The following is a 23,070-nucleotide window of genomic DNA, read 5'->3' as shown; positions in this document are numbered from 1 at the left end:
TCTGGTTTTAAGTGGTGAATTCTTTTCTGCTACTGGTAATTGCTCATTGTGTAGTTCTAAAAAGACCTGTCACACTGGAATGCACAAAATCTGTGCGTGTTTTGGATAAATAGATAAGCCCAGCCACAGCTGGTGGGATTTCTCCTTACCATGAGGCACTATCCAGTCTCCAGCAGCCTATCTTCAATCTCAATTGCTTTCTTCTGAGGAAAGAGCAAGAAATCCTGAAGCATATGAGTCTGGAATAAAAAGTGGTTGTATAGGCAGATTTCTCTAACTCTCATCAGTTAAATTTGATTCATGTCCAAAAAAGTGAAAATTCATTCTTACGAGAGAACTGGATTTTAGCCAATTCAATTCTGGATATTATGACTTCATTTCCTATTTGAAGATGTTGAGCAGCATACCTATATGCTATTAAAAGAGCTTTTCTTTATCCCCATTTTGATCCAATTTCATTTGGGGAGATATTCTGGATGCTTTTCGCAGGGTGGGGGTTTATATATGTGTGTATATATATATATATATATATATGCATTTATTTCTGACAGGCATGATTACACAATCGCTAGATGACAAAGTGAACCCTTGCTATCCTTTTGCTGAGTGTTTATCCAACACTGACATGAATGATCTTATATATTACCTTTTGTAAATTTATTGTAGCTATATGACTCTATGAATAATGCAAAAGTAAAATTTTGTGGGGCCTATATACTTTAAATCCAAGCTTAAGTTAATTAAAAGATTTTAAAACTGCTATTATTTTCAAGAATAACTAAAAGTCATTGTACTTTGGATAATTCATGTAACCCTTCATTTGCCTGTTATATCTGCAAGCTTCACATCTATCTTTTACTCAGAAAGAAAACCCTCTGGCCTGTAAAAAGCACCTTGTCCTTCCCTTCTGTTTCTTGAACAAACTAGCAAAATGTGTTATCATAGCAACTACTTTTTTACCTCTCACAGCTGTATTTTTCATTTCCTCGTAGTTTACTCCTTTTTCATTGTTATCACTTGATTTGTATTTATTATAATCTCCTGTTCAGACAGGAAAATTTTTGGAACAAAATTTTGTTGTGCTTTAGTTGTGGAGATGATGCAGTGAATTTATATGACCACATACACCACTATAGCCATCATGCAAAGGAAATCCAGATGTAAACCAAAGCTATGCTATTTCCCTTCCTTTTTTATTTCCTATTTGAGGATTTCAGAGGTTTCACAGATACAACACTCATTATGCACATCACACACAAACACACACACCCCACCCCATGGCAGCAGGGTTGGAACTAGATGATCTTTAAGATCCCTTCCAACCCAAATTGTTCTATGATTCTAAAAGGTGGCACATGTAGTAGTATCCTCATTTATACATAGGGGGAAAGTGCTATAATGATTCCACATCTGGAATAGAGAAAGAAACATGCTCATTCCTTATGCCTTAATGATACACTGTTGTATTTTTCTTCTATTTTAAATTGTCATTGTGAGTCTTCTACTGCAGAGAAATCTGTTATTAGCCCCTCTGGCTGGGAAGCAGAGATGCTTTTAATTTGTATCCAAATTGATGAGATGGCTTTTTACTAAAATACTCTACTTTTTGTTCCACACATTTCATTTCTAGTTGGACTCAAATGTCAACAAATTGATCCTTGGCAAACTAAGCTTTCCACTATGTAATATCATTTCCTCATGGAACTAATTACTTCATCATCTCATTGCTTTTAAAGTAATTGGGGACTCATATATCCATATTCTTTATGCAAATTAAAATTAATAGCTATCTTTAACAAATGGGAAAACTGCCTTGTTCGAGTAGTTCCCAACCTGGAAATTCATTTCCCACAAGAGACAAAGTCCAGTTACTAACCCACACCTAAATTTAAGTTCCAACTTTTAAACCTGGGTATCCAAAATGATCTTCTACAACGCAGATCTAAAATTTTAAATACAAATGGCTCCCTTGCAAAACTGCTTGCCACCCCCAACAGGACACAGTGCTCTCACATTCTCAGCACTGAGTTATCTGCTCAACGATCCCTGAAAGCCCATTGAAACTGGGCTTTGCTGCACAGAAAGAGCTGGCCCAGGATCAGGGTATTCCTTAGTTCTGCAGAACAGAAGGCTTCTAGCACAACAGTGTTTGAGCAGCCATTGCAAACAAATGGGAGGGTGCTCCTCTCTCCCAGGACACCAGTTATTTTCCAGAGTGAAACACGCAGCTCCTGGCTGTGCCTGCTGGACACTGGGGTGCTCATCATGTGGGTGATTCAGCCAGGCATTAAATGTGCTCACTCAAGTTGGGCTAGAGGTCTGAAAAGTCCACAGTACTGTTCAGGCAAAGTAAAGTTTGGCTGCTGAAGACCTGAGCAAAACGTGTTGAAAACAACAAGAAGTGTCCTGGAGGCACTGCAGAAAAAAAAAAAAAAAAGGGTGATTTGACATCATGAGTAATCTGAAGTCACAGCCTCAGAAATCAAGAGCATGCTGTAGTTAGGAAAGAGTAAATAAGAAGGCACAGTAGTTCTGTGAACATAATTAACTTTTTTTCTGCCAATTCTCAGGTATCTCTTAGTCCATATCAGGGACTCCAATTTAAATGTACACTAGTGCTCTGTGGATAATCAGAAGGTGTACTTTATATATTACCATAAAGTGTGCTGCTTTCAATTAAGATGATAGCTTTGCATTCATCCAAGGGGCAGCACTCAAGCATTCAACTGTTCTTATTTCAATTTATAAATCTCCTGATTTCATTTCAAACAATCTCACTTAAGGAAATGGGAGAATGATTGTTATGGATTGTGAAATATAGGAGTCCTGGGAGGGAACTGAATGTACCAGTTGGGAATATAAAAACGAGGGAATGAGTCATATAATTTCCAGTCATTCGGAAAGGGTCATCCTGACTGGGCAGGGCTACAATTATTAAAATTTATGTATCAAGCATTTTATTCCTGGGTTGAATGAATAAATGATCTTCTAGCAGACCATAACGATCCTAAATGACCCGTTAGCAATGCTGCAATAAAGGTTCTGTCAGCAATTAAATGATAGGATTTATAATACAGAACTAAAATAGTGCACCCTGGTCACTAAAATAACTCCAGAGTCAGACTTTGGATCAAGTTACCACAACCAAGCAACTGACTAATGCCCACAAAAATATCCATATCCACGGGAGTCATCTTTGTGCAGGCTGGTTGGATAATTGCACGTCTAGGCTTGTTTTCACCAACACCTCCATGGGATGTTGGGTACTTGGTCAGGGGAACACACATCTCTGTGTGCAGGTGCTCTAAATAAACATTAACATCAATGCATATTGCTGCGAGTTTTTTAGGCCAGAACAAGCCATTAGAATGTAAAGAAGCATATATTCATAAACCTGAGATAGAAGTAAATCCTGCTAACTCAAATATTGTCAGAACTTTAAATGTAATAGTGTTTAGATACATAATTTACATTACTTTTACTTAGTCATCTGCCTGTGTTTGAAAATGTGATCTCATTTTCCAAAAATGAATATATTTCATTTTGCTTCAATTAAATTGCTAAATTTTTTAACCTTTTCCTGAACCAGTAGGGTGAGGGGCCTCTTGAATCTGCTTTCTAGAGGGACCGCTTTGGAAGTTTCCTCCCAGATTTGCCCTAGACCAGGACAAATGGTTTCCCCAAGACATATGTTCTGGTATTCCAATGTGAACTCAGCAACTGACAAATAGAATCTCAAGTTTTACACTTGATGGCTCTCCAGGAGTCCTGCTAACTCAAAATGTGACTCTGGGGCATATAAATTGTTGAGAATTACAGAATCTCACAACAAAAATAATTTGAAAATGGAAAGGAAAAATTATGTTTAGTTATAGTTGTGCTAGTTGATTGAAATACAGGGCAGGTAGGGTTACTCTGAAGGAATATTAAGCATTTTCAGTGTCAAGTGCCTTTCTTTATGATCTGTCAGTGCTGAAACAACAATCCCAATACATTCCACTGGATCTTGTTACTCACCAAGGTAGAGCAATTCCAACTCCTGCAGTTCCAAATGATAATTGGACTTGTAAGGAGCCTGCCAAATTAAAATTGCCTGCTTAAAATATACAACTTGAGCAAAAAAAGGACAGGAAATTTTGAGTTCAGTTGATGATGCGTTCTTATCTCATCAGGCTACTACAGAAGGTCTTCGGCACATATGAAATCATTCCCTTGATGCTCTCACCATGCTTTTGATAGACACAATTTGATACATTGATGGATATACTTTGTAAATGTATCAAAACTCTACACCTGCATGCTAACATTTAAAAAAAAAAAGATCATACAGACTATATTGGTGTTACTGAAATTAATTTAGAGTTGAATTTGATCCAAATTCTGTTCTCACATTTGGCAACTGAACTGTAAGTGTTAATAACAAAACCAATAAATAAAGCAAAAGCTTATCTAAAGGGATGATTATTATTAAAAAAACACAACACTGAAGCGCTTCCTGAAAGAGAATAGCTGATCTTTATGTTAAAAAATACTTAAAATTGACCTTGATTCCAGCTCCTAAAGCTGACCTTGATCTCAGTATTTCATTATCATATATATGTAAAGAAACATTTCTGTGTCTATATATGTAAAAAACAACGTGTGTTCATGAAGAACAGTTCTGTAGAAAGTTTCTCACCCTTCTTATATGGATTAAGTGGATTAAGTGTACCTATGCTAGCATTGTTTAAATAACAAATAACAATTAAACAATAAAACATTTATTCTTTCAAACTCTGAATATTTCAAAACCAGTCCTGACCTCATGAACACTGCATGAGTACAGTAAAGGTCATGACTTTATTTTGACTTACAATGACTGAATATTTAGTCTAAAAGCCATTCATCCTATATTTATAAGCAATACATTTCCTTTACTGTGCATGCTACAGTTCATGGTTTTCACATGCAAGTATAATTACACAATGAATGATAATTTTTCACACTTAGAAATCTAAGCTTAGTGTCCCAGAACCTCTTCATTGATTCAGTTAGTCCTACAGGAGGCACAATGTTTGTGAAGAACACACGGGCCTTGGTGGGATGCATCAATGAGTGGTAAGAGAACTGGCAGACACTGAAGTGACACCATTCATGATCATCTTTGAAAGGTCATGGAGATCAGGAGAGGTGGCTGAGGACTGCAAGAAAGCAAATGTCACCTGGTCTTCAAAAAGGACAGGAAGGAGGACCCAAGGAACTACTGTCCAGTCAGCATGACCTCTGTCCCTGGAAAGGTAATGGAGTGTCTCATTCTGGAGGCCATCTCTTCTCGTGGACAACAGGAAGGTGATCAGCAATAGTCAGCCTGGATTCATTGAAAATAAATCATGCTTAGCCAACCAGATTGCCTTTTATGGGAAAACCTGGAGGAATAAGGGGAGAGCAGCAGATATTGGCCATTCTGACTTCAGCAAGGCTTTCAACACTGTCTCCCACAACCTCCTCATAGGGTCAGGATTTGTGGACTGGATGAGTGGACAGTGAGGTGAATTGGGACCTGGCTGAACAGCAGATCCCACAGGTTTGTAGTCAGGGGCACAGGATCTAGTTGGAGGCCTGTCACAAGGGGTGTGCCCCAGGGTTCAACACTGGTCTTAGGATTGTTTAACTTCTTCATCAGTGACTGGAATGAAGGTCCAGTGCCTCCTCAGCAGCTTCACTGACAACACAAAGCTGGGAGGAGCTTTGGGCTGGTCCCCTGAGTGCAGTGCAGCCCTTCAGAAGGCCCTGGGCAGGGTGGAGAGATGGGCACAAAGGAACCATCTGGAATTCAACAAAGGCAAGTTCAGGGTCCTTAACTGGAAAAGAATGAACCTGGGCACCAGCACCGGCTGGGGGCTGACCTGCTGGAGACCCCAGCTCTGCAGAGAAGGACCTGGGGGTCCTGCTGGACAGCAAGCTGTCCCTGAGCCAGGAGTGTGCCCTGGGGGCCAAGAGGGCCAATGGTGCCCTGGGTGCATCATGGAGAACATTGCCAGCAGGGAGGGATGGGATCCTGCCCCTCTACCCAGCCCTATTGAAGCCACACCTGCAGTGCTGTGTGCAGTTCTGGGCTCCTCAGCACAGGAGAGACATGGAGCTCATGGAGCACACCCAGCAGTGGGCAATGAAGATGATGAAGGGACATGAGCATCTGTCTCATGAGAAAAGGCTGAGGGAGCTGGGCCTGTTCAGCCTTGAGAAGAGAAAACTGGGAGGGGAGCTCATCCATGTCTGTCAGTGTGTGAAGGGAGGGTGGCAGGAGAATGGAGCCAGGCTCTGCTCAGTGCTGCCAAGCAATAGGAAAAGCAGCAGTGGGCAGAAACTGAGGGCCATGTAGTTACAGCTGAACATGAGGAGGAATTTCTGCACTGTACAGGTGACTGCATGGAACAGGTTGTCCAGAGAGGTTCTGGAGTCTCCCACACTGGAGATATTGAAGAAGTGTCTGGATGCAGCCCTGTGCCACATTCTCTGGCATGGCCCTCCTTGAGAAGGGAGGCTGGACCAGATGACCCACTCTGGTCCCTCCCCGTCTTACCTATTCTGTGATTCCGTGGTTTTTACTGCCCAAAGTCAGAAAACACCTTTATGTTCAAATCAAAAACACATTTGAATTCTCTTCTGAGTAGAAATGTTTCCCAGAAGTGAGAGACTTAACATCTAGAGATCTCACAACTTAATTTTAGGCACAAAGCTTGTACATGTGTATATTTATACATATCTGCATTTCTATACCTATATGTCTTCTTATACTACCATAACAGAAATGCTCTTGCTGAATTGAGATCTTCAACTTGTTAAAATCAATAGGACCATTTACAGCAAACCTGATTGCTAATGATTCTTATAACAGGGATTTCCATCTCCACTCGGGTTTGGCATGACTGAAAACTCATTGTAAATTCAATCATAAAATTCTGGACACTCTAAATTTGGGATTTAATCTCTGCTCCCTGGACCTGAAAAATATGAAGAAATGGTAGACTGAAACTTATACATTAGAAAACCCATTTTTAGAGGCAACATTTTTTCTGACACCTAAACAAAACACCAGCCAATTTCTGTAGGATTCTGGAAGTTTCATTCAGGAAACTCATGTTTAGGTGCTGAGACCCTATTTGCCAGGTGCTCTCCTCAATCCTTGGCTTTTGGAGCTCTTTATAACCATTTTTCCATCAGCATTTTCTCCACCGATTTCCTCCCACCTAGTCCTCTCACACTTCATGTCTGGCTTAGCTTTCCTGAGGAAGCAGCTGGGGATGGAGTCAAAGGCAGCTGCACTTATATTTTATAACACTTAAAACTCTCTTGTCATGTATAGAGCCATCTTTGAATGTTATGAAGCTACAGGCGCATAATGTGGGAAAAAGAGAAAAGAAGAGATTACAAAACCTTTTTTCCAACATCTCAGGGTGAAGGTTGTGATAAAAGTAACTTGGAATTGAAGAATCTTTGTGCTACTCTACTTTCAAATTTTACTTTACTTTGAACTTCGTGGAGAAATGCCTCATCATAGAGTTCAGTGATGCTGATGTTGAAAAGACACTTTGTTGCTCTTCTTACATAAAAACTGTCAGTGGTTCAGATGTTTGCACTCCAGCAGAGGCAGCAGTTTAAGAATTAGTTGTGGCATCTAAAACAAGATATAAAACCTGAAGAAATCTTGGCACTGAGAAATGGAGATCAGGTCATGGGCAGGAAAGCACTGTCTCTGATGATCACCAAAAAAGTATTGCCTTGATAAAAAAGAATCATGAAATTTGAAAGAAAAATAAATATAAAAATATTACACTGGGAAACTCTTAGAAGTCTTAAAAATCAAATAATTATATCACTTTTATTCTTAAGATAATGTGAGCATGCATTTAAAGACCTGTAATACTGAACTAACTTTCTGCAACTCTTCCCTTCAGTCCTGCTTGAACAATGGTCCCACAGGATGAAATGTCATATAAAAGCATCTATTTCCCCAAAAATTTCAAAGATGGCAGGTGTGGACAATCATGATGCCACTGGAAAGCACCACTGATTTTTAACTGTGCAGTAGCTCCCGTGCTACTGCAGTATATAAGGAGGTATCCAGAGCAAACAAACAATGGAAATGTACCACTGAGAAGTCAAACTCGACTTTCAGGTACTGTAGTATTGCATAACATGATTTGTACTTTCATTATTCAAGGACATGCTGATGTTGAGTAATGCCTTTAGCTTACCTAGGAGTCAACTTAATCTTTTGCCTACAACATAGTAACAAATATGGTAAACCTTAGCATTGTAATTTTCTATTGAGATTTTTTTAAAAAGTGATACAGCATATGAAAATTGCTTATACAGACTACTTTTCGTATGTGAGGATTATCCCATGCAAAATTAATGTGCTGCTTAGATGTTGAAGATAAAATGGAAGAAAAAGTCTTTACGGGATTTTTCCCCTGTGGGCGTAAACAGATATTTTTAACTTCAGCTACCAAACACAACTGACTGAGACAGAATTAGATTATATTTCCAACCAATACTTTTGTACCTTGCGAATATATGACAGCTGCAACTCTGAAAGATTTAGAACTAAGTTAGTTAATATCAGTTGTTGCTAAGAGATGCACTGCCTTTAGTAGAAAAATGAATACACACTCACATAATAAATAGATAGATGAACCGAAAGTCACAAACTCAACACAAAATAAATTTTATATTACAAAAGGGGCTAAAAATGTTTTATTGTGGAAATAAGTCAGCATTATTGCGCTTAGAATTCAACATTAATTTTGTTAACTAACCTCCTCAGAGAAAGTGTGCACACCAATGACACTTTTAAAAATGAAAAATTATTCATAATCACATTCAAGATCACAATTCAAGATAATTCTTGCAGGAGACTCAAGAAACTAAATAATTAAACCATACATTTTTACTATCTGGTCTGTTTTGAATGCTATTGCGAAGTCTAAAGAAGTTTGAGCCCCACTAGCAAAAAGCTTACAATGGAAAGAAAAAAGATGTTTTGACATAGTTATGAGTATTGCAGTTACTTGTAACTGTTTCATATTGCACTGCTATTATCATCATTTCAACACCTGCCTCTTCTTTATTGTTACTTAATGTATTCTTTTTTTCACTTAACTCTGCTTGGGGCAGTACACTGAGTTTCTCTAGACTTTGTTCACATTTCCTAACCTATGTCCGCAATTTACCTCTCATATGAAATATAATTTTGGTGATAGATCTTTTTTTCATGTTTCTATTACTACCTAAAAAGAAGATCTTAGTTTACTTCTTTTGAACACACATCACTGATATATCATCTTTCTTAAGAGGGCTGAGTTGGTGGGCGTGAATGACATAGATCTGACAAGACAAGGTCTGAAAAGACAACAAAGTTCTGCCAGCAAAAAGCACTTACAAAAAAAATTATTATGCATTTTCCAAGTCTTCTTAGTGACCTTTTGTTGTGGCTTTTGGGGGGAAAATCCACTACAAAAAAGGAGGAGTTTTAAACCATGTGAAATGTTCTTCAGAGTAAAAGAACTCTCCTCAGTCAGAGAGAGTAATGAGTACTCAGGGACTAAAGCACAGCTGAGCTGGATAAAAGTTTTAATACTTAAATACACTATAAAAGTTTTAATACTTAACAGTGCCAGAAAAACTTTTCTGATATCAAATTGGTAAAAATCCCTCTCTGATGATTATGTATAAGATACTTTTTGTGTTGTTTAAGCATTAGTCTACTGTATGTATGGAAAATTTAGGGCAAAAAATGAAGTAGCTTGTGCAAAGCAAGCCCCAAAGATCAAAAGAGCTGGCATTCCTACTAAAATTTAAGTAGCCCTTACTTCTCCGTCTGTATTCACTATCCTAGTGTTTTTTGCTGTTCTATGAATGAAACTGGGTTTTTCTCCTGGGAGACAGTCATTGTTTTGAAACAATCCTCCCTCTCCTCCCCACCTGCTAATTATCTCTTGGGGAAAAAGGTGGAACTGCAGCTGTGGGAACATTGACAGGGCTGTGTCTTGTTCTAAGAAAATTGTTTTAGGAAAAAGATTCGTGAACAGCGCTGCAGAGTCACTCCATAGTGTGTCTCAAAGCAGATAAGCTTTGGAAGGCAAAAAAAAAAAAATCAGCTTTTCCTGCCCAAACAGCAGATGGTTCCAGATAATTCCCAACAGCAGATATCATAATTAACCACTATTTCCAATATGAGCATTGCTAACGTTTCTCACCAAGCAACTTTTCTCCTCTGCCTTGACTAGTTCAAGGCCTCAAATACCTAAACACTGGATTTTGCTGCAGTTGGGTTGACCTTCCAGAAATGGCTTCTGTGCCAAAATATCACATGTAATATTTGGAACACACGTATTTGCAAGTGGAAAAAAACATACTAATCATCCAGCAAATTATGTTTATAAACTGTATGTAAAAACAGAAAAGAAAAAGCAGAAAGACTCACTGGGTAGAAACTCAAGGATATGTGCTCAAAGTGCTTTTGAAGTGTCAAAAGTAGAGTGAATTCTTAGCTGAACCATACTGCAGTCATAACATCATCGTGCCTTCAGCTGAATTACTTCAAGCAGAAAACTGAAGATCTTGTAAATGAAGCAAGATTGTCTTGGGTCAACCCCTGAAGACAAAAATGTATGTGCTGTCACAACTGGTGCCAGCAACTCATTAGATAGCTTCTCAGTGGGCCTGAATAAGATGTAGATGATGCTGGATGCTGCAAGCACCTTCTTTTTGGAAAGACTGACACAAGGTTCTGACAATTTGTTGTCCTTAAATATCATGCAATGCAGCTTATGGTTGGATAAAAGTTTATACAGTTGGAAGGAGAGAAGCAGAACACCTCTCAGGGCATCATGTAACTTTGCATAGACTGCACCAGCCCTTCAGGTGAGAGAATTTTTCAGGTTTTTTTTAAACTTTTGTTCTGCATCCTATTTTTCCAACTGCTTTTTACATCTAAAGAGAAACTCCAGACTGAAAATGTGTAGTATAGTAGCTATTACTGATAGCTCCCTCTCTGATGCTCTTATTACACAGTATCACTTTCTGCAAGAAGCACTCCCCTGTCTGAAAACACAAGATTTGGATACAAAAACTGGATTGAATACAAAATTGGCTTGGATACAAAATTTTGATTGAAAATACAATATTTGGCTTGAAATGCCAGATTTGGGGCATTTACAACTACTAATGGCAATGGGAATGGGCATATCCAGTCTATCCAAAGACCAAAATGCTCTTTGAGACAACAGTACAATTAAGTTAGAGTTATAGATGAAGACTACTATGGCCTTCCAAAGAAAGAATAAAGCATTCTTTGTTTTCCCAGGGTGAATGGCTAAATATTAAGCTGACCGAATCTGGCCTGTGAATATGTGATAAGAACAACAGAACTGAATGTGAAGGAGATCTTGTACTTGAAATTCAGACCAGGTATTTTGTCCTCGTGCCCACGTGAATTCCCTTGCAAACAAGTGCTTCACTGTTACCTTGAGCTGCCTGCTTCTCATACTCACCTTTGTGTGTAAATTACAAACAGCCTGTGGCAGGAACAATTATTTTTCATTAGGACAGTGTCTAGCGAGCCTCATCACCGCCAGTACCACGCTGCCAGGACCGAATGGCATTTCCAGCACTTTCGAGCCACGCCATTTCAGGCCCTTTTTTCGGGCTGGTGGGGCTCGCTGAGCTTCGCGGGCTGTCCGAGCGCTGAGGGGCCCGCTGAGCTCCGGGCGGGGCAGGGCAGGGCAGGGCAGGGCAGGGCAGGGCAGGGCAGGGCAGGGCAGGCCCGGCAGCCGCGGCTCCGCCAGGGTCGGGGCAGCGCGGGGCTGTGACCTCCGGCGCCCGGCCCGGGCCAACTCGTGCTCTGCAGTTCACCGAAGCCCTGTTGGCTTTAAAGTTAATAATTCACCACTCGCTTTCCATTTCTGAACAAGGTCTTTATTTGCGTGGTTCAAGGTTTAATCACCTTGTTAGCCACCGCTTTGAGCTGCTGTCCCACGGCCCGCGGGGAGGGGAGGGGGGCGTGAAACCGTGACTGTCATACGCGTTTTACGAAAAACGGAGGAGGCCCCACTGAGTCCGGCCCCCGACACAAAGCTGCCGCCTTCCATCGCAGCACACTCAGAGCCGCGGGAGCCTCGGGGCGGGGCAGCGGGAGGCGCCGGGCCAGGGCCCGTTCCCTGAGGGGTTAACGGCGGCAACATGGCGGCGCGCCGGCCCGCCCCTCTCCGCCCCCCGCGCGCGGGGCAGTGGCGCGCGGCCGGGCCCGCGGCTGTCGCGCGGTGATGAGTCACCGGCAGGCGCGCGGCGCGGGGGCGGCGGGCGCGCAGCGGGCGGCGAACATGGCCGGCGTTGCCGACGCCGCCGCCGCGCCGGGCAGCGGCGGGGAAGGGCGGCAGGACAGCGGCCGCGGGGAGCCGAAAACTCTCTGGGGGAGCAGCGAGCCGCGGCCGCCTCCCGCCGGCCCGGGGCAGCCGTCCCCGCAGCAGCGAACGGAGACGTTGGGCTTCTACGAGAGCGACCGGGGCAGGAAGAAGAAGCGGAGCCTCTCGGGTGAGGGGCGGCGGCGGCGGGGCCAGCGGGCTCCTCCTCGCGGCAGAGGGGGCCCCGGGACAGGGTGGCCCGCACCGGGTACCGGGGTGGCCGTGGCGGCGTTGCCCGGGGCGGGCGGCTCTTGGTTCGCCCGTGCGAACTTGGGCGAGCGACTTGAAAAGTGCGCCGGGAGCGGGCGGGCCCCGGGAGCGGCGGGCGGCCCGGGAGAGCTCTCCCTCAGCCCTGCCGTGGGGTCGCTCCGTGAGGCGGGTGCGCCTGGCCGGCCGCGCCCCGGTCCCCGTACGGGAGCTGGGGTGCGGAGCGCGGGCGGCCGGGTCCCCGTGCCGTGTCACGCAGTTTGTCAGCCGCTGCTGCTCGGGAGGGGTGCGAGCCCCACGGGCACCGTCCCTGGAGCGGTGCTGTGCCCCAGGGTGGGACTCCGGCTGTCGGGCTCGGTACCTGCCTGGAGCGAGCGGGGCCGCTCGGAGCGCTCCCCGCGGGCCGGGTGGCTGCGGGCTCGCTCGAGTTTCTTGCTGAAGTGTTAGAAATGTTTGGTCGTCTTACCAGGTCTTGTTACACGCTCACAGCTGCGACTACAGTGGTCTTTGCCTGTGCTACTGGCATTGACGATGCTGTTAGAACTTTGAAGTTGTGCCCAGATTATTAAAAGTTATTTAAAGTAAATTAAATTTGCCAGCTGGGGATTTATAAGGAAAAATAAGGGGAAATGTCATGGCCTTTGTTATCAGTATGAAGCTATATTTACATTCAGGCTTCAACCGGTTATTTCAGGTACCTACTAAGTAACTTTTTAAAATACCCCTGCCGTTTTTGTAAAAAACGTCAGTCACCGTGTCAGGATTAATTTAATGTTGTAAGGTTATAAATAACTATATTGCTACTGTATTCTTGAATGATTGGCTTGCTTAAAATCTGGAAAGTGCTTGAAGTGTAAAACTTTCAAGGCTTTTTCAGTCTTGGCTTGAATGTGGTAACACAGATCTTATAAAAAAAAGAAAATAAAATAATGGGAATTAGGATTTAACTTTAACAATGTGTCAATAATTGTATGCTTTCCTTCGAGTTTGATGGGTGCAGTGTCTGTTTCTGATGTGTTAGATCATCAGACGTGCAGCATCATTGACTGCAGTTCTGTGGTGCTGATGAACACTACAGAATGTAAAGGTGATGTAATTTTTCATAGTTGTAAAGGAATTAGCTTGATTGCAGTAGTATGAATTGCTTTGAGGTGAAAAAAAAGAATGATCAAGACACATACCCATGTGCCTGAAAAACAACTGAACAAATAACTTTATAAAAAGAGGATTGTTACTGGAGGTGCTGGAGAATACTTTACTATGTCCATGAAATTGATTTGAAATTTTAAAATAGTTAAAAACCTTCAGTGCTCTTTGATGTTTCATGGCAAGAAAACATAAGAACAGGCTTCTTGATTGAGCAACTAAAAATCCCAACCCGTCTAAGGGTAGCAATACGTTAGTACTGTAAAGAGAAGTTGATTAGAGGAGAAGAAAACTTTTTAAAAGATACATTTTCTTGATTAATTGGCATAATTATGGAAGAAGTGTGTGTATTTAGGATTGACAGGAGTGAAGTGAGCCTGGAACTGCTGTAGTTAGGATTAAATTAATGATTATAGAGTAGAAACTTACTGAAGTGCAATACATTTCACATTTCCTCAACTTTTCCTCTCCTTTCTGGTTAATGGTTGTCCTTTGTGCAGCTATGCATTGAAGTATAACTTAGCTAAATCACTGTCTTCTTACCTTGAAGGAATTTGTGTCTTTTGTGTTTTTTGAAGATGCTTATGCTCTCCTGTCCTGAGGTGTGGAGGTAAATGAGCATACTGTAAGCATTAAGAGTATGAATCTGTCTGAACAGATTAAACTTGGACCACAGTCTAAAACTTTGACTGCAAAAGAGGGGAATTTGAAGTAGGGAAAGAATTTGAAGTGGGAGGTAGAGTTTACTCTTAAAAGAAAATGTTGCTTGATGCTTTGATAGCAGAATTAAGCTGGTTTTGGAATGATTTATTACTTTGTTGTGCCGTGGTGTCTCACGCTGTTCTTTTGGTTACTGTGTTTTTCCTACAGGGTCAGCCCTGATCTGTTTCACAGCTGGCACAGAGCTGAGGCTGCTGCTGGGTGGCAGGAAGGAGGGAGGTGGCTGTGACTGACTGTGTGCGCCAGTGCATCCCTGGCACTGCCGAGGGGACTTTGCAGTCACACTCTGGAGCTTGTGTATTGATCAGGCTCAGTCAGGAGGATTGATTATCCCTCAATATCTAGGGCATGAAAGTCTAAGGGGTTGGAAACTTAAAATAATTTGGTTTCCAGCGATAGACCTCTAAAATACTTTGTGTTAGGTAAGAAGGGGTGGGAACAAATAGCTCATTATCTAAATTCTTAGAATATCTGAAGTTGGCAGGGACTCATAAATTACCCCATGGTACTCACCAAATGCATATATTTACTGTGCAGGAAACTTCAGTTGTTTGACATTGGTCTGTCTTTAAGTTAGAGAAGGTTGGTTATTTAAGGTGGAAGAAAAAACACCTGGGCATTTTACAGAGTTATTATTTGGTGTGCTTATACATGCCAGGTTTTACTTTCAAGTTTTTAAATGTTGAAGAATTGGCATAACCAAAAAAGTTTAAAGTGATAGTGTTAGAAAGGGAGACTCCAGAAAACAAGTTTACAAGAGGTCTGAGCAGTGATTTCACAGATTGAACTTTGTTTGAGACTTCACATGTAAATATTAGTTTATTATTACCCATTAGGCAACATGTTGTTTTGTTTGTTTTTAAATGCCTTTAAGGCTTTGAGTGGTTTTGGCCTACTTAGTGGAAGTGGATCATCAAAATCACTATCCAGTGACAAGCTCATACACTGGAAAATGGGTCAGTTCTCATAGTTTAAAGAAAATCATGATTTATTAACAATACATAATTAACAGCTAGTTAGTGAGTTTTACAGCCAGTACCAGCAATATGCTAAACCACAATAGCAGATACATGGAGAATATTAATGCAGCACCACAAACTACAAGGTGCCTCCAGGTTGTAATCACACCTCCCACCCAAGGTAATGCAGGCTGTAAGCACACCCTCTTTTGCTTCTTTTATATTTCTGCTTGAGCTGATTCCTTCTTTGCTTTAAAACTTTGTAAACTTCTGGCTACTGTGAAAGGCTTCATCTTCCATGTGATGAATATTGAGAAGGCATTGCCTCAGACAGTTCTGGGTGAATTCTTCATGCAGAGTGTCAATACTTGCATTCCACTCTTAACAGCTGTTACCTGAGTTGTTTTGCTAAGGATGTATATACAGCCTCTTCCTGCCCTGAAAAATGCAGAGCATTCTACCATGCAAGGTTACTTCTCCCTCCTCTCGTCCCTAAGACTTTGGCTGAAATTTGAATTTACCATTTGTGAACATGTGTGTGTATCATAGTAGGTGTCTCTAGCTTTTCATTTGTTTGTCTAGATGAGTGATTTTCATCTTCTGGGTATTGTGTGAACCAGAGTTTCTAGTTTTAAATGCCAGTAATCAGAGATGTTGAACTTCATTGTAGTGTTCTGTCACTTCTGAAGTGTTACAAGGAGGTGGTAATGTCAGACCTTGGCTGTGAGTGTTGAAACTTTAGTTCAACCTTCTTTTGCTAACAGCCTGAATTTCATAATTATAATTTCATATGTTATAAATTTTGTAAGACTCTTCCGTGCAAAGTCTTTTATAGAAGCCATATGAGCTGCTTAAACACAGGCCAGTCAGCCTTCAGGTTATTTAGGTACAGCCATTAAAGCAGAGGAGATCTGTATGTGCCTGATGGCTTTTTGGTGGTGAAAGACCTGATCCCAGAGGTTTGTGTGTTTGTGCTGTTTGTGCACTGAACCGCTTGGGATCGCACGTCTGTCAACGCTTTGCTGTTGTGGACAGCTATTCTTTAAAATAAAGAACAAGTTGCTAATGTTGCCCAGTGAGAAAATAGCTTTTAAGAAGTCAAAAATAGAGTTTAGTAAATTTAGGAGGTCTGATAATACATTAAGGATTAGATTCACCCAGCGTGTTGCATTTTGTGTAGCAGCTTTGAGTAATGTTTTGTAGAAGTGGATGTCTGATTGCCTGGGAAAAGCGGCTTGTTTGTTGGGAGGCAGCAGGGAGATGGAGTGGAGAGCATTGGATTGCATCTCCTGTAACTCCTTCCGTGCAAAGTTATTTAACCATCAGCAAAACCTTCTGGGTTAGAGGCTATGCAAATGCAACATGTAACAAGTAATAAGTAACAAATGTTAGCAGCTTCTCACCCTCTGGAGGCCGTGCCTGAAGTGACTCGTGTCTGTGTGTGTTTGTGCATAGATCTTTCCTTGCTGAGGTTCATCAGTGCCGAGCTGACCAGAGGTTATTTCCTTGAGCACAATGAGGCAAAATACACAGAGCGGCGGGAGCGAGTGTACACGTGCATGCGGATACCTAAAGAGCTGGAAAAGGTGAAGTATGCTCTAACTTTTGATTCCATTTACAGATGAAATATGTTGAATTAAATGATTTAAAGAACTGTTTATTTTTAAAACACTTTTGCTACAAAAACAAGATGTAAACCTCTATAATGATATTTTTCAATGTTACTAACTTAAACATTTTTGTTTCAGCTTTTTTTTTGCCTGTTTTCTTGTTGCTGCTGGCAACTCATGCTATTAGCAGAGACAAAAGACAAACAAGTGCAGATGATGACAAATTAATTCAAATATATAGATGTCACTGATCCTTAAAGGAATAATCAAGAAAAAGAAAACTTTTTACAGCAAAATGTAGTTTTACATTTAAAAAAATCTTTTTTTCAAAGATTTTTTTCCAAGGTAAAGTTCTCTGACGATGGGAAGGTTTCAGTCTTATAAAAACAATGGTGACAGATGAGTTTTTCTACGGTTTTTAACTTAATTTTTGTAGTTTTTCTTTTCTTTTGTTTCTTGCCACTATTTGCCACATCTCCCCTCTCTGTCCCAGTGTTATGGCCCTTCCTGAGGGATTCTTGCCACCTCCTCTATGTCAGCTTAGATAATATTCTGGCTCTGCAGTGAGCCAAGGTTTTGTTCTGGCTTAGCCATGTTGATTTGGGAGCAGCAGCAGCAGCAGTGTGCTCAGGATTGATGAGTAAGGCACCATTGGTAATAAGGTTTGGCTAGGCTGCAGTGTAATGATAACATTAAAATTAATACTGCTGAAATTCCCAAAATCTCTAGGGAAGGGATGAAGTTACATAGGGCTAAATCATTTTAATTTAAACTGAAGGAGAAGAAGAAGAAGAACTGAACTGTTCTTCTCCCACTTCAGTCTCCTACTTTATGCATGCTGCCTGTTTTGCATGAGCTGTGGTTCTTGTTGGACCATTCCAGGAGTTAAATCCACTCATAGTTTGGCAGAGAATGTTATACTTCCCTTGCTCTGTTTGCTCTCTGCTAGAATACTGCCCTGATTTGCTCAGCCAGTATTCTTGAGAATCCAGAGTCTGCACAAGGACAGAAGGGGAGCTTCATAACTAAGGATGAAAGAGCAGTGGAGGAAGAAGGAAGGGTGGGCAGGATTCCCTTGGTCAGTAGTGTGTTCATGTTCCCCCTTCAGTATCATTAAATTCATCCTTCAGCCATGGTGATGCCTGGCTTTACCAAATTAAATTCCCAGTCAGTTAGTGCAGAAAATCACAGAATGAATGGGATTGGAATGGACCCATGGAGTAGTTCATGCCCTTGCCTAAGGCTGTGTGACCTACAACAGGTTGTTCAGGATTGAAGGCTTTGGACATCTCCAGGGATGGTGTCTTCACATCCTCAGTATTTACCCATTCCAGTTCATGATAGAATATTCCACTTATGGTAGAGACTCAGTTCAATGACAGTGTTTTTACATCATCTCCATTTTTAATTATGTAGATTATTACATGCTGTCTCCAAAGCACAGAAATTATTCTGAAGGATTGTCACCATAGCTTTTCAATAAAATTTTTGGTGTATGAGAACATGTAATATCCAGTAGTCTTTTTATAAATAAGATTAATGCTGTAAGTGGTACAACTGATGGGTTTTGCATGGTAAATCAAACTTCAGTCTGTGCTTTGAATATGAAATATTATGAAACTGAATAATAAAGAGATTTTTAAAATGATAGTTATCTTTTTACACTGAGATGATGAAATAATTTTTTAGTTCTTTTCCTTGGCTTAGTCCATGTTAGTATGCATACTAACTTTATCAAATTGAGCACGTAGAAACCAACTAAATAGTGCACAGATCATCACCTGTTGCAGAAACTGCTTACCAATGTGATACAAAAATCCACTTACTTGAAATAAAGCATGTGTGGCACTAGTAAAGGAAGAGAAGAATTTTCTTGATAGTTTGTTTTGTTTACTACCTAATAGTGTAATTACAGAATAAGATTGAAAACTATAATCAGGTAGAGTCAGAATAAATTGGAGTAAATTTATCAAAGCCTAATCTTGGGAGATATTACTTAATAGGCACTTATTTAAATTATCCATAATTTTAGACAGGAGAGTAATGTTCAAAGGGTGGTATTTTTGTTGTTGTTCTGAGCACCCTTTCTTTGTTTAGAGAAGCGTGATAATTCACCATGTAAGTGATACTTCCACTCAGGCATTTTGTGTAGTTTCAGTGGGAACTTTTCATTTAGTAGGTTACTTATACTAAATAAGGTGATCTGGTAGTCTCTGTTCCTGCCATCTTAAGGGAACAGGTTTTAGTTGATCTCAAAGTTAAACTTCGTGCTCCTGTGTTAAATTATATTTATGATAATGGAAAAGCTCTGTAAGCTTTTCTGTTAGTTCCCTAATGGAGCAGCAGAAATAATGTTTACAGAAAGGAGTAGAAGGTTCAGCACTGATTATATTTCATTGGGTGTGTGTAGCAAAAACATTGGGAAAATGAGGACATTCAGCAATAATTGCAAATATTAATGCAAGCTTATAAAATGTGAAAAACAGTCATTGCACTCAGGGGGAGAAGAAGTCTGTCTAAATCTAAAAGAAAAAGTAGTGTTGTTTTTGAGATTATAAAGATGTCCTCAAAGAACACAAGCAAAATGACAGGCTGTCTTTCTGTTTTGTTGGAGTTAAGGAGTTTAAAAATACTAAGTGTTCAGTTCTGGTCATCTTTAGTGCTTGAATATTCAAAACCGAGTTTAAAAGTTATTTTAAAATAAATAGATAGCTTAATGACATATTAAGGCAGTGCATAAATTTATCCACAGTTCATGTAACCACTGCTCCTGATAACTTTCAATAATAACTAAAAGTGATGACATTTTAGAAAATACTACTAGAGATGAATGAGTAAATATCAGGAAAGAGACCTTAGCATCATGATTGTATTGAAGTATTCTACCACTGTAGAATTGGTTGAAATAATATTATAAAGGAAAATAAAAATTGAGGAATGATGGCAGTGCTGTTGGCCTAAGTCAGTTGTTTTCATGGCCTGTAGATAGTTGTTCTGGGGTGCAGTCTGTAGGATTGCTTTTGGAGTTACAGTGTATGAGGTGTAAGAGTGCTCACATGGGACTGGCCATTGCTCAACTAACAAAGAAGGTACTTTGAAAGGCAAAGGGACTGTGAGAACTAAAAGTAATTTACTTGTACTTTGGTTTACACCCTCACCCCAAGTACCTTCCTTTCCCATCAGCAGTACATACCACTTTCACATGTAAATGCATATCTGACATGGTTATGTGGGTCTGCTTAGATGTTGCTAGTCTTAATTGTGTAGCCAGTTAAGCTGGCTTCTATGGGATTATCCTTGCAGGAAAAAATACTGCCTCAAGTCTGACCAAAGCATAAAACCATATTTCTAGATTTCCATTTAGATAGAACACAGAATCATCTAAAGAGTAGCTAAAGAAGGAATGTCATGTGGGCAGAGTCTGATCTATGGGAGCTTTGGAATTGTGGAGTTTATGTCTAGTTTAATTATCATATAGTTCCTTGGCTTGTAGCCACAATGAATGGCTTTAATGTTTGTGTAAATTAAGGATAAGACATTTGAACTTTGTGTGTTATGTTCTTTGTATGAAAAAGGTAGTTATTCTTTGAAGGAGTTCCACCACAGCTGTAATTTACAAGGTAATAGAAAACTTTTTGGGGTGAGGAAATAATGTTGAAAAAGGAGATAGGAAGAAAATGGCTGTGCACATTTACACACAACTCTATTGGTTTTCCCCTAAGGTTAAAACATGAACTTTGTTAACCTTACAGGAAAGTCACCATTGGAAAATGAGCTGCAGGTATATTCAACTGCAGTTTATATATTAAATAAAGACTAAGTTCAGTGAGCTGTGAAAGTCTACAAAAGCCTTCATTACTTGGACCTTGTGGTGCAGAATTGCTGAACAGTCTTCAAATGCATAACATGTTAATTTTTTTTTATGGTTCAGCTGATTGAACAAGTGAGCATATTGTGCTTATTTGGTTAATTAGTCTTATGTAAATGTATATTTCATAGCATAATTCTTTATAAACTTCTTGTGAATTTTATAAACTAATAACGTACTTCTGTTTATTTTTGTAATTTAGTTGATGTTTTTTGGAATCTTTTTGTGCCTGGATGCTTTTCTGTATGTGTTCACCCTGCTTCCTTTGAGAGTTTTTCTGGCAATGTTCCGGTTCATCACTTTGCCTTGCTATGGCTTACGGTAAGTTGATTCAAGAGAAAGGTGTTGATACCCTTAAATGATATTTCACCATTTATGTGTATGCTTCATTTTATGGCCTTTCAGTGCTGTTTGAACTACTAATGGCTTCTTCCACTGAAAAATAGAAGTCTCAGTCTAAGCTAGCCAAAGTAAAGGTGTGTATGTGACCTTTAAGCTTTACCAGCAGTCACTGTCACCATTGCTTCCCTCAGACACAACAGTTTGATAACAGCACCACTTAGGCATATCCAAGTTAGTAAAGGAGAGAGATGTAACCTTCCCTTATAGTTTTGTTCTTTTACCTGACATCTATGTGAACATTTTAAAAAAATTTCTTAGGATTGGCTCATGTGTTTTGATAGGCTCTTTGATATCAAAACAGAAGTTGTTTATTTTTTAACAGTTAAGGCTTTCCTTATTTTTATGGAAAACTTTGCTGAAAAGATCCCTCAATAAAAAGTGTTCTTTTCTTTCATCTGAAGAATCCTAGGGAGTGAAATGTGGAGAGGACAACCAAGCAGAATATTAAGAAATATTAGATCTTCATGCCTTGATTTTCTGTTCATGTCAATACTAAGAAGTTGCTAATACATAAAGTTTTTAGTTTTTCTGGCATAGACATCAAAAATTGGATAGAATTAATCTCCTTCATAAAACCTGCTACTTCATGGTAAAGTTGGTTGTGTAAGCCTTAAGTGTAGTCTAAAATAAAAGGAGCAGTTGTATTGATGTAATTTTTTCTCTAGAATGAATAAAGACTTCAGGATCTTTATTCTGAATTTGACAAAACTTGAAGTTGATTTATGGTTACTGAATTTTTTTAAATTATATTGTTTGTATTTGCATTATCAATATTGTCTTTTATATGTGAAGATCTTTTAGATGCATAGTTTGGAAATGTATGTTCTGATTACAAGCAAATGCTAGTTAGTTGCAAAAATATGATATTGTAAAATATAGTCTAAAGCTGAATGTTTGTGTTTGTGATGTTAAACATAGGCACTAGATGGCAGTCTCTAGTGTTTTATTGTGCTGTTAATTTTGAACTGAACTTCAGAGTTAGTAGGTCAAGACAGTTTTCTTAGCTGTGTAGAAATAAGTTATTTGGTTTTAGCCTGATGACAAGGCAAATTCTGTGCCTATTTGTAGATATCTGTATAGATGCTATTACTAAATTCAGGTAAATGTAACAGAGTTCAGTTTATCATTTGAATCTTACTTTTTTCTGTTTTAGAAGTGTTCTTCCTTGTTTATAAACTCAGCTTTGCTTTTGGCAAAGAAATTTTCTGCTCTTCTGAAATTACAATTAAAGATTTCAAAGACCAATTACTGTTTTAGGTTGTTGCTCAGTATGCTGACAGAAGTGACATTTGAAGCACCATATGCACTCACATGCATGTGCTATGTGTATATATGCGTTCATGCACCTGCAATGCTAATATTTAGTCTGCTTGCTTGACAGTATTTTGTGTGTCAGGGACAATAGAAGGTGGTTTAATCTGTTGAACTTTAACACAGTCAAGTGTTATCAAGTAAGATGCTGTGAAACTGAGACTGAGTGAAGAAGTCTTTGTTTTTGTAACAACTCCTGAAGCAATTTCTTCCAATGTGTTGGAATCTAGTTCACTAGAATCTCTACTTGTTCAGTAGAGGCTTTGTTTAATTCATTCATGTTCTAAAGTTTGTGGCTTTTTACTGAAAATTTTAGGACTCATGTAATGGAACGTCTTCAGATGTAATAATTCTTATTTCCAAGTATTCAGAGCCTGCACTTTGAATTTTGGGGGGTTTTC

At 39.9% G+C, this 23,070-nt stretch overlaps 1 protein-coding gene and 1 long non-coding RNA gene across 3 annotated transcripts in view; one reads left to right on the top strand and one right to left on the bottom strand.

The window, feature by feature from the left end:
* Positions 1–557: 557 nt before the first annotated feature.
* On the bottom strand, positions 558–11,729 carry LOC134419088 (uncharacterized). The gene is made up of 3 exons (XR_010027974.1): positions 11,538–11,729; positions 4,018–4,075; positions 558–2,415 (listed from the first exon to the last, which is right to left on the bottom strand). It is a non-coding gene; the product is annotated as an uncharacterized LOC134419088 (long non-coding RNA).
* Positions 11,730–12,365: 636 nt separating this feature from the next.
* Positions 12,366–23,070, top strand: part of TAPT1 (transmembrane anterior posterior transformation 1) — a 47,831-nt gene continuing 37,126 nt past the window's right edge. For both annotated transcript variants that reach the window (XM_063157673.1, XM_063157672.1), the window contains exons 1-3: positions 12,366–12,576; positions 16,934–17,064; positions 21,159–21,277. In XM_063157673.1, the coding sequence (XP_063013743.1) occupies positions 12,366–12,576; positions 16,934–17,064; positions 21,159–21,277 (461 nt within the window). The remainder of the gene's footprint in view (positions 12,577–16,933; positions 17,065–21,158; positions 21,278–23,070) is intronic.

Source organism: Melospiza melodia, chromosome 5 (assembly GCF_035770615.1).
Source record: "Melospiza melodia melodia isolate bMelMel2 chromosome 5, bMelMel2.pri, whole genome shotgun sequence".
Classification (NCBI taxonomy): Eukaryota; Metazoa; Chordata; class Aves; order Passeriformes; family Passerellidae; genus Melospiza; species Melospiza melodia.
This window is presented reverse-complemented; position numbering and strand designations above follow the sequence as displayed.